Source organism: Nannobrachium achirus (genome assembly GCF_963921795.1).
Source record: "Nannobrachium achirus genome assembly, chromosome: 23".
NCBI classification, from domain to species: Eukaryota; Metazoa; Chordata; class Actinopteri; order Myctophiformes; family Myctophidae; genus Nannobrachium; species Nannobrachium achirus.
In genome coordinates, this window is record NC_137830.1 from 25,211,264 (window position 1) to 25,224,261 (window position 12,998).

The 12,998-nt window shown below is 40.2% G+C and overlaps 1 protein-coding gene across 1 annotated transcript; it reads right to left on the reverse strand.

Moving 5' to 3' along the window:
• Nucleotides 1-36: 36 nt before the first annotated feature.
• Nucleotides 37-7,265, reverse strand: washc3 (WASH complex subunit 3). The gene is made up of 7 exons (XM_080754076.1): nucleotides 7,109-7,265; nucleotides 5,102-5,200; nucleotides 4,936-5,001; nucleotides 4,362-4,502; nucleotides 3,866-3,979; nucleotides 2,353-2,417; nucleotides 37-1,747 (listed from the first exon to the last, which is right to left on the reverse strand). The coding sequence occupies exons 1-7, from the start codon at nucleotides 7,157-7,159 to the stop codon at nucleotides 1,645-1,647; spliced, it is 639 nt and encodes a 212-aa protein (XP_080610202.1). The 5' UTR covers nucleotides 7,160-7,265; the 3' UTR covers nucleotides 37-1,644.
• Nucleotides 7,266-12,998: the final 5,733 nt, after the last annotated feature.

Genomic DNA, 12,998 nt, shown 5'->3' on the forward strand with positions numbered 1-12,998 from the left:
CGAGACAGAAAAAAGCCAAAGACGTGTTTACTTTGTGTACTGTATTTAGTCACTTTATTTTATTAGCACTGTTTTGCTTTAGATTTTACACAATGCTATGAATACTGCCGAGCTGGAAAATAAAGGAGCTTTTTTTACATTTTGAAGCAATCTGTATTGAATGTTTATTTCAGGCAAAGCGTACACAGCATAAGAAAACACTCAACATAGCTGTGGTGGTTTTAGTGTTGTACCTATACACTCCACACACAGATGTTACACAACATACTTTCAGCAATTTTACCCCCAACCCAACTTATCAACAACAATGAACAACTAAATTGAGTCAATTTGGTTATATTTGTATACTCGAATTAATTTAAGATCCACAATTTTACAGTCCAGGGAATTGTTATGCACATTACTTTTTTTCATTTTGATTCATTGGTTCAATATTCATACCCAAACACACTTAACAGTTTCAACCTGGCGTCCCTATTTTGGGCATGTTGTTGCAGATTATTTTTTTTTACACAAAGTGTAAAATTCATTCATTGGCTTCCACTTGACAGTGATGAAAGGAGATGATTATCCATGGATGAACCAATTTTAGAATCTGTTTTATTGTCAAATCACAGGTTCACAGCTGTAAATCAGTGGTTGAAATTCATTTGTATGGTAAATGGTTTCCATCATGGCACCAGACTGAAAAATATATCTGTGCAGTCAAACTTGCATCATTTTGGGAAATGTAGACTTTGTCTGCCATGTTTGACAGTTACGTTTGAAAATATTATAATTTAATAGTTTAATTCATGTCTTACCCTTATTGGGGATTTGTCAAAATCTCTAAAAAGATATTTATCCATTTTCACTTATTCCAAAGTAGAGAAAATAGCAGATCCACAAGCTCAAAATGCTCCCTCCTCTTCCATTGAGACATTTAGATCCTGTGGTCAGGTAGGACACCTACTGGTTGACAAGAATTTCTCTCTCATTGAAATTACTTTCATACTAAAGGCAATTGACATTACCAGAGACTGTCTTGACTAGGGCTGGGCAATTACCCAAAGATATATTGACACTGACATTTATAGCCAATCACCAATTTGATCTAGCTGAAATCCAGGCGCGTTATTTGTATAAAATTCATACATACATTTTCATACAACATTTTTACATTTCTTATTATTAACAAAGCAACATGGGAAAGTTCTAATGGGATTTTTACAACCGACTAAATAGATTAGCCTGATTAAGCGTCATCGTCTAATGGTGGCATGGAAAAATAGCAGCTCTACATGCTTGACGTGCTTGTAGAACTGCAATTTTCATTATTACAAATTTTGTTCTAATAATCGTATTTGAGACAAAAGTTTGAAATAATCGTGACATCCACATAGACAGCTCACATCCTACACATGCCTCAATTCCGAATTGATCTTAGGCAAACTAAAAGCTAAGATGGGCTGCCTATATCCGCTGTGCGACATGCCGTACGATGTAGAAATCAGAGGTTCTATCAACACGCACACTGATGGATTCAAGTAAGGCTGCAAGCAATCGGGGCTTGAGAGATTAGGCTGCAAGTAAGGCACGTCTAGTTTAGTGCCAGTGCCAAACAGACAGTGTTATGGTGCTGGTGGTGAGGATGGAGGAAGCATGTCAGTCACTGAAAGATGATTCAGAACCAGAGCTGTTATCATCATCATCATCCTGTCCCTCTGTGTTCCTCTGACCTTCGTCAGGCACAGGTGCATCTGGTGAGCTGTGAAAAGTAGCCAGGGTTACAGATTATGAACTGTATACTGTATATCATTTATGTATATACAGCATAACAAATTATGTATGTGGGTGATGGCTGATTTACGCGTGCACAGGCACACAGACACACACACACACACACACACACACACACATGTATATATACATCTACCCGACTGTGGCTCTGAATGGCAGAGGAAAACCCAGCAAAGCCACAGAGGTGACATATGCAAACACATTTCTACTGCCATCTTGTACAGATGGCACTAAACTATTTATAACTATTATCTATAGATAGCTTTTTCATCAGTATTTGTGCTATAAAAAGCTCTATGCTATTGGTACACCATTGTTGATGTATGTCATATTTAGCCATTTTCTTATTTCTTCTTATTTTGAGTTTTTATCATCTTTTATACTGTCTTGTGTTTTGTATGATTATCGATTTTCACAGTTATGTTGAGGACGCTCTAAATAAAAGAATGAATCTACCTGTCATGTTCATTAACACCATAGAGACTGGGTTGGTTCTTTCAGACAGACACAGCTACAGCTGCAGTGAAATGTGACTGAATGCTTAACAGCACTGAATGCAATTAAAGCACTCACTCAAGCAGGTTGGGGTCCAAACCTTCCAGCACCATTTTGTTCTTTATCGCCATGACTGGGACCCCCTGTGAAAGAGGAGGCATGTTGGGATAAAGTTAAACACAACACACTTTCGTTTTTCCCGGGATCTCTAACTGCACAGTGTTCTTTTAACTCTGTGAGTTAGACTCATAAGGGTCCATTTGGTTCCATTAATACACTCTCAGAGTTAAATTAATAGGCTATATGCACAGCAACCATATTGGAGAGAAGTTGGATTTCTTCTCACTAACTTGATGATACTAATGGAGGCTCTGTTTCATTTCATGTAGCACCGTGGTTCTCAAACCTTTTATTTCAAGGACCCTCATACATAACTCTGAGAGTGTACACATGGAACCAATTGAACCCTTACTGGTCCATTTGAAGGAACCATGAGGGTCGATGGACCACACTTTGAGACCCACTGGTGTAGCAAAGTGTTTCCAACTTTCCAGTGAGCCAACATGCACAATATCAGCACCCTGAGGGCCTGACTCTATTTGACCAGTCCAGAATGGGCACAGTCACACACCTGTGATTTGCATTTGGCTCAGAATAATGCAGATCATAGCTGCATTTCCTGCCGTTCCTTTGAACTTTGAGCGGCTGATGGGAGTGTCAACAAAGTGACAGTCTTCTGGGCGTTTAGGTCTGTCGCATTGGTTAGTCCCTATCACTACCGGGTGACAGTTCAGTAGTGCTGAACCACAAGCGCTGAATTCACGCTTGCTGCACATGCATCAGCCCACTGACGCTTTGATAGAGCCATTCTGTTTTTCCCCCCTTAACATGGTAGTGGATGATGCCGCTTGCCGCTGACTGTCTGCATGCCCAGTGGAACAGAGCCTTCATTAGTATTATTGGTGAAGGAAGTGAGATGAGACCTAACTTCTCTCCAAAATGGCTGCTGTGCCTAAAGCCCATTACTATGGAACAGTCTCCCGACTGAAGTAAGACAGTCCTCCAACTATCTGAGTCTAACCTTAAGAGGTGGCTTAAATCAAATCAAATTTGTAATCATGAGTAATTATCTGCTCCATCGGTCACTGGAGTTACGCATAATTGGCTAGTGTTAGTCCCCTTTACAATTTACTATTTTACTTACTATTTACTATTACTATTACTATTTACTACTATTTTACTATTATCGGCTTAAACCGTTAGAGGTGGCTTAAAGCAAGTCAAACCTACATTCATGGGTAACTATCTGCTCCATCTGTCACTGGAGTCACTCAACTTGCTATAAGGAAGTTGTCCCCTTTATGTTTTATTGTACTGTTTTGTACTGTACTGTATTGTATGTATTGATTGTATTGTATGGTTAGCCATACCTTCACTTTTGTACAGCCTTCCCAGGGACTACAGATGAAAATTAGCTCATGGCTAAATCTGGCTCATTTACATTGATGTGAAAACTGATATGTTGATTAATGTGCTCTGTCCCTGACAAATAAATAAATAAATAAAATAAATAAATTGATGGTAAACTCACCACTTGGACCATTTTTAGATATCGGGCATATCGTGGATCCTTGGCCACTGTCATGATGTTTTCTGCTACAGGCTCTGTTGGCTCCCGAGTAGGTTCTGGTACGTTGTGAGATATCTGGTGAAGGAGAAGAAGAATATTCAGATATACATTTTTAATTGATAAAGGATTTGTATGCATGCATGCAGCACTCCGCAGAAAAGGGCCTCAGTTTTAGAACTGTAATTAGGGTGTTCCGAAGCCAATTTCTTCATGGAGTGCCGAATTTGGTTCACTCAACGCCCTCATGACTTTTGAAAATGAAGGCCGGCTGACAGCTCATGAGTCGGCACTGCAAGGACACGCTCAAGCATCGACGTTTATTATATACTCGTTTATTATATACTTGTTTTAAATGTTTTAAAAATATGGGTAACATTGCTAATCGATGGTCTAGAACTCTCCAAAATTGGGTTTGGTATCGGACCCAAAACAAATGGCATATAGGCCATTTATCTACCTCTGGAGGTGGCACTGTCACCACTGCAGGAACAGAACCATTTTCTTGGCTTTGATTGACTGCCGGTCCATTGGTCTCTCCTGCTTGGTTCTGACTGATACTCTCAACTTTGACATCCTCCAACCCAGGAATAGAGGACAGCTGTGGAGAGATTGAGAGACTATTTACCATACATATTATACAAACACAGATTCTACTCTATATGAATATCATGTGCACACAATGGATGCCATTAAGAAGTGTTCAGTGTTTAAGATAACATGATGCAGCAGTTTTCAACATGGGGCCCAGATACCCCCAGGGGTCCTCCAGAGGATCCCCAGCTCAATGATTCATACAGTAGCTAATATTCACCATGAGAACATAAAATAATGTACATTTTGATCAGAGTTTCACTGTTATCTCTCTATACCTACAGTACATAGACAGTAATGGAATTCTGGACCAAATGAAAGACCATATCAGAACAAATAAAGTCTAGCATTAAAAAAGTTCTTAGATTGGGGTTTTGAAAAACAGAGGTTGGGAATCACTGATGTAATGTACACACATGGAGACAAGTTGAATAGCTGACCTTTGCTTCCAAAATGCTTAGTGTGGTATCAATCTGCTGTATTCTGAGGGATATACTTGCAAGTTTCTGTGAGAGATAGAACAGCACAGTGTTAATTAACGGCTACATTGATTTAGAAGTAACTTGTGACCCAGCCAAGAGGGTGAAGTAGAGACTGATGCATTACCTCTTCACAGACTGTTGAAAAGCGGTTGAGAAACCTGACTGTGTGAACAATGAACTGATTGAGATATGCTACAATCCTCCTCTGTTGTATGGCTGGGACCTGATAGGAACACAGACATGATCATCAATAACACACATTATCATGATGGTCAATAATTGACTGGCTACAAGATGTTCAATAACAGAGACAACATGGTCATCAATAATAGACATGATCAATAATAGATGTTGTGTAAATCTGTGAAGTGAAAATGAAGTGAGTGGTAATTTAGGAGTGTAAGTGATCTTTTTTGGTTAAAACAAAAAGTTGTTGCTGGTTAAAGAAGTTAAAGCTCTATATTCTGATATCAATCAGTGTCCGTGCCAGTGTCAGTGCTGGAGAGACAGGGTGACAAGGAGACCCCTGTTACAGAACAGACATATTTCCAGGTGGGTTCCAATTTCATCCAATCGGGAGAGCAGTGCAGAGCACCCATTTATATAGCGTTACAGTTCCAATTTTGTCAGACCATTTCTTTGTGTCAGCATCATGGGTTTTGATCAACACTGTCGTAGATGTATCTTATCGATTTTACATTTGCATATGATACGAAAGTAAAAGTCAGACTAGATAAAATATATCTATTCTTGATCCAAGGCTATTGTCATAATTTCTAAGAGCTATTTAACATTTTTAACAGTTTAACAACAGAAAATAGCCAACAGTGTGGGTCCACTTGCTTACATTTTGACACCCGCAGAGATTTACACATGGATACATTCACAAAAAAGTGAGGATTATATTGTGATGTCAGTAAAGTAACTAAGTACATTTACTCAAGTACTCTACAAACATACACTAAACCACTTCAGCATTTCGTCCGTAAATACGGCGCATATGCTATTTTCAAAAGATCTTTATACAATTTATACATTTGAAACCTAGTGAATATTTCTGCATAATGATTTATTTTACTTATGTATTTAAAGTACATTTTGGTACCAATACTTTTTGTACTTTTAATCAAGTAAATTTTGAATTCTCGACTATTACTACTACAAAGTATTTCTAGATTGCAGTATTGATACTTAGTAAAATGAGAGCACTTTTTCCAATCACTGTGCATCACACAGTGCCATGGTAATCCAGCCATGGTTTCCTGCAACATGACAAAACGTTTGAGAATTTGAGTCTGACCTGAGAGATCAGTTTTGAATGTATAACAAAACGATCATGCAACGAACGTCATGAAAGTAATAATGTAACGTAGGCTAATGCAGGTTTATAACGAGACTAGCCCTGAATACATGACTCTCATGTATTCAGGGCTAATAACGAGACCAGATCAACTGGAGACCCGAATGACTGTAACCAGGCCTACTACAGACTTTTAAATATAAATTATCTTTCTCATGAGTACATTTCAATGGAACCTAGCTCCTTTCCGCTATATAACTCCGAGATGAGAGGTTCCTCGGGGCTAGCTACCCAAATCGGTAATATCCGGCGAAGGTTCGCCGTCATGAACACTTGTTGCCTTTTGTGCACACCGTATCCAAAAATTAATAGTCGGCTTTCCTTCTCCTAGGTGTTTAATGTTTTAGCGTGGAAGAAAATCTAATCGAGGGGTTGAAACAAGCGTTTAAATCACTGTTTTAGTCAACATGTGGCCAGTTTTTACCCCCATAGGTTTTCCCCGGAAGCAGTAATGCGCATGCGTGACTGGCCACTAATATGCTCACAGAAATGTTTCGCCACCAAGCGGTCGGGCGAAAAAACTGGCCACAGGCTGACTAGAACAGCGATTTAAACGCTTGTTTCAACCCATCGCTTAGATTGTATCCACCGCTCAAAACGTAAACATCTGAGAGACACTAAAACGACCATTACTTTTTGGATACAATGTGCAGTAAACGTAAGAATCATGTGTACGCGTGGCGAACATTCGGGCAGCTGATGCCGATGAACCTCATCTCAGGTTCTGAGACTGAAAGGAGCATAATAGAACCAGCTGAGCGAACCACTAACCTTGGTCAGATCAACTCCAGAGCCCACAATGGGTAAGCCGTCCTCATCCATGTTAGATCTCTATACTGATATATCATTTCACGATAAACGTGCAAGAACGGTCAATATGTCACGTTTAAAAGATGGTGTTGTTTGTTTCTCGCATCATGTGAGCAGACTGTGATCGTAATTCGCGTGACGTCATGTGCTCGCACTGGACACTTCCGGGTCCAGTAGCCAATGGGGGCTGTGTTTTGAGCTCTTCGTTTGAATGCAGATTTCCTTGCTTCACTCCACTACAACAACCAACGACATCCGTGACTGTTATCTCTGTATGCCATCTTTGACTACTGGGTCATATAAAACAGTGCAGAATACACATTAAAACAGAATATTGAAACGTAGTTGTGTATTTAGATAGCTAGAGAATGCATACAGAGTTCTCAGGCCCCTGCCGAGTTGTATGTATAGTTCCTCTGCTTTGCCACAAGATGGGGCACTTCACAACATTCATCAAAAGCAGTCGTTTTCAACCATTGGTCCGCGGGCTGTCTTAATTTTACACTCCCAAGAGTTCAATTATTGTTTAACATCTGCATAACTTAATTTACAAGAAGTCTACACAATATAGGCTAGAAGAATTGTTATTTTGATTAACGGTTGCCTGTTATCTCTCTACGGCACCACCAAAATCTTATCCAAGATAACAAAATATTCAAAGTTGAGGCCTGACTCTGAGAGAGGCCAAATCTCAAATGGTGATCCGTTGTTCAAATGCCGAATAGTGGACCTTGATTTGCAAAAGGTTGAAAACCACTGAACATAAGTATTCAGAAAAATACCATAGCAGCCTACTGATTTGGTAGGACGTACTGTAGTATGCTATTTCGGACACATGCTACTGTAGTGTGGCAATAAAACCTGGATCGATAAAGGTCAGTTCAGTAATTTTTTTTAAATGATTTATTCGTGGGTTGTATAGGTTACATACTTGACATAGATGACACTAAATAAATAAATAAATACATCCATCCATACATTTAAAACTCACGCACGCACGCACACACACACGCGCACACACACACACACACACACACACACACAGACACACACACCCAGGGGTCCTTGGGGAGGTTCCAGGGGATCACAATCATCATGGCTATTCAAAAATATTAGATAATACAAGCTCACTGCGGGTCACTTGCAAACTTCTAATAAAGTCTTCAATCAATCAATCAATCAATCAATCAATCAATCAATCAAACAAACAAACAATCAAAATCAAACTTCGTGCAAGCTTGTACATCAGCTTGACAAGTTTGAAATGTATGTAACTGCAAATAGTTGAACTAACAGTTAAAAATGTGTTTTTTTAGAAGTGATTGAGGTGATTATAAAGGCCGTGTCAAACTGAAACAGGGGGTTACAATTGGCAATTTGATTTGGTTCTCAACCTTTCCTGGAATAGAGGCCACTTGAAATTCTCAAAAGCATTTGAGGTCATATGGGTGCATAGCTATCAGGAAGAATAGCTACAGCTATAGAGAATAGCTATCAGAGCACCCTGTGTACACGAAGAAAATGTTGAGGGATTTACTTTCTTGTCCTACTGGTAGCGTGCACAAGAAATCACGGTATGTGAGTAGCCGTGGACACAGACATACACAGTAAATGCCACAGTCACCACCCTTTCTTAATTATTTTTCATATTTAAGTAGAGCTATAAAATCAGAACTTTATCGCAGTACCTGCAGTGCAGATCATGTCCCACCATCAATTCCCTGCCTGCCGTACCAGTACAAGTGGCAGCATTAGTTAGGTAAAGTTAGCCGAAAGTTAAACCAATCTGGGAACTAAATCAAAATCAATATCTTTCTTCACAAATGTGTTCATAAAGGTGTCAACTATCACCTCTGAACTTTCTCAATCACAACTCCCTTCGGAAACTTTGTGGGAGCCAATCAAAGTTGGGGGTATCGGGATACCTGGGCCTGGGATTAAAGGGATAAAATAAAAAAAGGCCAATATGAGCGTATGAGGTGTGTAATTAGGGTATGTTTGGGCTGCTGAATCCATTCCAACCATTAGTTTTCAGTTAAAATGACTCCTTGGCCATAAAATAGGCCTAATTGGCTAAGGCTTAGCCAATCATGTCATTCGAGTTCACCTGTGTCCTGTTAGTCCCTAATATGTTTTAAACCCTTTTGAGTGTTCCTTGTCAAATTGTATCATGTTATCCTGTGTGTCATGATGTGCGCTTACCCGCCTGATCTTGAATAGTTTTCATGAATTCAAACCCTACTCCAACCATTTTTTTATTGCCAATATTATATGTCTCGTGGCCTATTTTATGACCAAGGAGTAATTTTTACTAATGGTTGGAATGGATTCAGCAGCCCCAAAATACCCTAATTACACATCTCATATGCTCATATTGGCCATTTTCTATTTTTTTCCCTTTTAATCCCAGGCCCTCGGGATACCCCCGACTTTGATTGGCTCCCACAAAGTTTCCGAAGGGAGTTGTGATTAAGAAAGTTCAGAGGTGATAGTAGACACCTTTATGAACACATTTGTGAAGAAAGATATTGATTTTGATTTAGTTCCCAGATTGGTTTAACTTTCGGCTAACTTTACCTAACTACAAGTGGAATATAAGTCCACAGCAATGATAAAGAGACTCAGTCGGTGTTGAACAAGTTGATCCACAGTAACCTTGTCAACACCACCAGCGAAGTAGAGGTCCTTGAAGGGATCCATATTACCCTCTGTACTCAGTCAAGTCCTTCGAGGAGTTCAGACTCAAACTCATTTTATCATCTAATCAGGCTTTTGTGAGCACCCTGGAGAGATTTTAAATTGCTTGATTCAGTATTTAGATATTTGATAGTCATTTTTTCACACTCGCCCCCTTCCTATACAAACCCATTGTATTTTCAAACTCCATTTTAACCAAGATAGATTAATCAAAAACACCCGTCACTAACATAATCCCTTTTATGCCCATATATGGAGTTCCCTGATGTCATCAATATTAGACAGCATATCTCCATATACCCTACATGGATCTCCATATATGGTACTACCAGGGGTCTCCATATATGGGTGGTCCGATATACATCACTGGCCAGATGGCCAAGACATGGCGCGACCTCGCCCTTTAGGGCAAGGTTGCATGTCGCCCTGAGGCGTCTTACTAGTTATTATTATTATTATTGTTATTATTACTATTATTATTATATAGATCAGATATTTTCAGCAAGCGACACCGAGGTACAACAAAGCATAAAACTGTCTTGAGGCTTAATTAACAAGGGTGTATTTTCTGCTTGCTCTGTGACCCGCATCTAGAAGATATCCTCCTCTCGCCCAGTAAATGAAAAGCTCCCCTTGTCCTGCAGATCAATCAATACTGTGATTAGTGGCCCTGTTATTGATCCCATAGCCTCAGCTGGCTTTATCCTAACCTAGCAGGCTGAAGTGAACAGGGAGGTTAAATATTGACCCAGCGCACTCCAAATTGGGAACAATATAATCACTGATCATTAACTGGATAGGGGGCCCAATGTCCCCACAAGTATAGCAGAATTATGAGAAATCCTGGTCCTCACAAATGGGAATGGTTGTTTCATAGTTAAAAATGATTTGGGGAGTTTATAGTTTTAGAGCTTACAATTAGGAAAAGATGCAGGTTAGGAATAGGATTACAGTAGACATTTACAGTTGGGGTTAAATGTAGGGTTTAGGGTCAGTTAGAATAATGATGTATACTTAGTTGCGCACACATAGCACACTTAGTTCAAGTTGTGTGTCCCATACCAAAAATAGCAGATTTAAAAATAGCAGAATCGATGGTTCTGGATGGCTTGATACTAGGCTGAAAATAATTTGTTGCTACCGCTAGGTCGCAAGTTACTATGAAAAGCTCCACCGGCTGTCTCTCCGTCTGTCCGTCACGCCACGTCACGTCACACTTTTGTCCCTACTCATATCTCCACCACCCTTGGACCTATCGATGCCAAACTCTGCACACACACTCCTTGGATGGCAATTGTCAAATCACAACCTCCGCCCCTCATTTCTCATTTGCCCCTCTTATAGCACCACCATCAGGCCGATTTTTGCAAAACACATTTTTGAACACTGCTCCTACAGATTTTGGCCTAAAATCACACAAAGCGGTACACAGTATCTCTAAAGTCATGTCATCAACATGGATCTGTCCCATTTCCCATATTCCCTCCTGATTGGCTATATGATTGCCTTCTAAAGTTTGTGTATGCGACGTGGCGGTCCCTTATTTATCTCCGATCAGGGAGTCTTTTGGTATACATTGTATTTACATTGTATTGTAAAAGTCTATGGGACAAATGAACGTCCGATTTTTGTTGCACCCGTAAACCACGCCCACTGCTATGCCCTACATTATGCATAAAACAACTGAGTTGGAGGTTAAATGTGAACACTCTGAGGCAGCAATTGGGCTGCTGACCTCATGCTGTCTAAAAACAGCCCAATGTCTGCCTGGTCCTCAACTGAAAGACACTCTACCTTTTTTTTCCTTCTTTTTTTCCCCTTCATACTTAGTCGGCTCAAGACAATTACCCTTCTACTTGTGACATTGGCTGATGTCGCGTCGAGCACACGCAAAAAAGCAACAAAAAAAAGGACAGCAGGGACAGGACAGTATGTCTGCCTGCCTCACAAAGACATGCTCTCACTGACCGCTTGTCTGCATATAATTTACTCTCTGAATTAATACACAGACATTACAGCTTCAAGCGATGAACTGTCTCTCTCTGCTCCAAGTTGTCGTCCCACTTTCAGGCAAACAAAGTACCCTGCGATGCCTTGAATATAGATAAGGACAAATATGTCTTTAGCTCACTAGAATTTTGAGTAGAAATCTTTTGTAGTAATATCCTGTGTTTGAATCCAATTCAACTGGTGGTGATGTCCTGGGTTTGAATCACATTCAAGTGGTCAAAATGACCAATGGGTTGGCCAGAATGTCATTGGTTTGAATACCACTCAGTACTGTACCTCTGTCACATGTCCTGTTTAACAGGAAAGAGAAAATATATAATGCAACACCAGGCCCGGCCCAGGGTCCAAATCTACCCCGAACATCAGGTTCAAATTGACCCCAGGGGTCCAAATCGACCCCTCCATGTGAAGGCCTACTCTCAGAGTTGAATATAATTATATTAAAGATGGGAGAAAATGGGTGTTGAGAACATAGCAGCTTCAATGAGAACTGGCTTAATTTCCACCAAACGAAACTTGCCCCTTGGTATAGAATCACTGATAAAAAAATAGCAGATCTACAAGCTCACAACGCCTCGCAGCGCGAGGCGTTGTGAGCTTGTAGATCAGCCTGTAGATCAGCTATTTTCGGCAAAGAGCCCAATTGACTCTGACTATAAATATTATTTACCAAAAAGTATTAAACATAAAAAAAAGAGAAACCAATGTGTGTGTGTGGAACGTTCTAAGTTGGCCTTCTGGCAGCATGTAGAAGAAATAGAGCTGATCGGTCGGGCTGTTTGCAAGATTATCTCTGGAAAAACAGCGACGGCGTATACAAAATGCCTGATAAACCAGTGCGAGTTTATGAATGTGATGATCTGCCAGATGACCTCAACCTCTGCAGAATTTAATTTCATCTATCAAACTGAGTCCTGGCCTTTATTACCCTGACTGTCCTGATCCCGATCCCCCCCTTGTGTGCGACGTGTTTGTTAAACACAGAGGTGCTGTTCTGGGAGGTTTGCCCTTGCCAGCAACCTCCGGCGGCGACCGGCAGTATCAGTTCAAATTGGGCTGAAGCGTGTAATATAAGTCTTGTTTGGGCTCCCGGCTCGTTATCTTTTTTTTTTTTTTTTTTTTCGAAAGGAAATAAGGGTTGCGG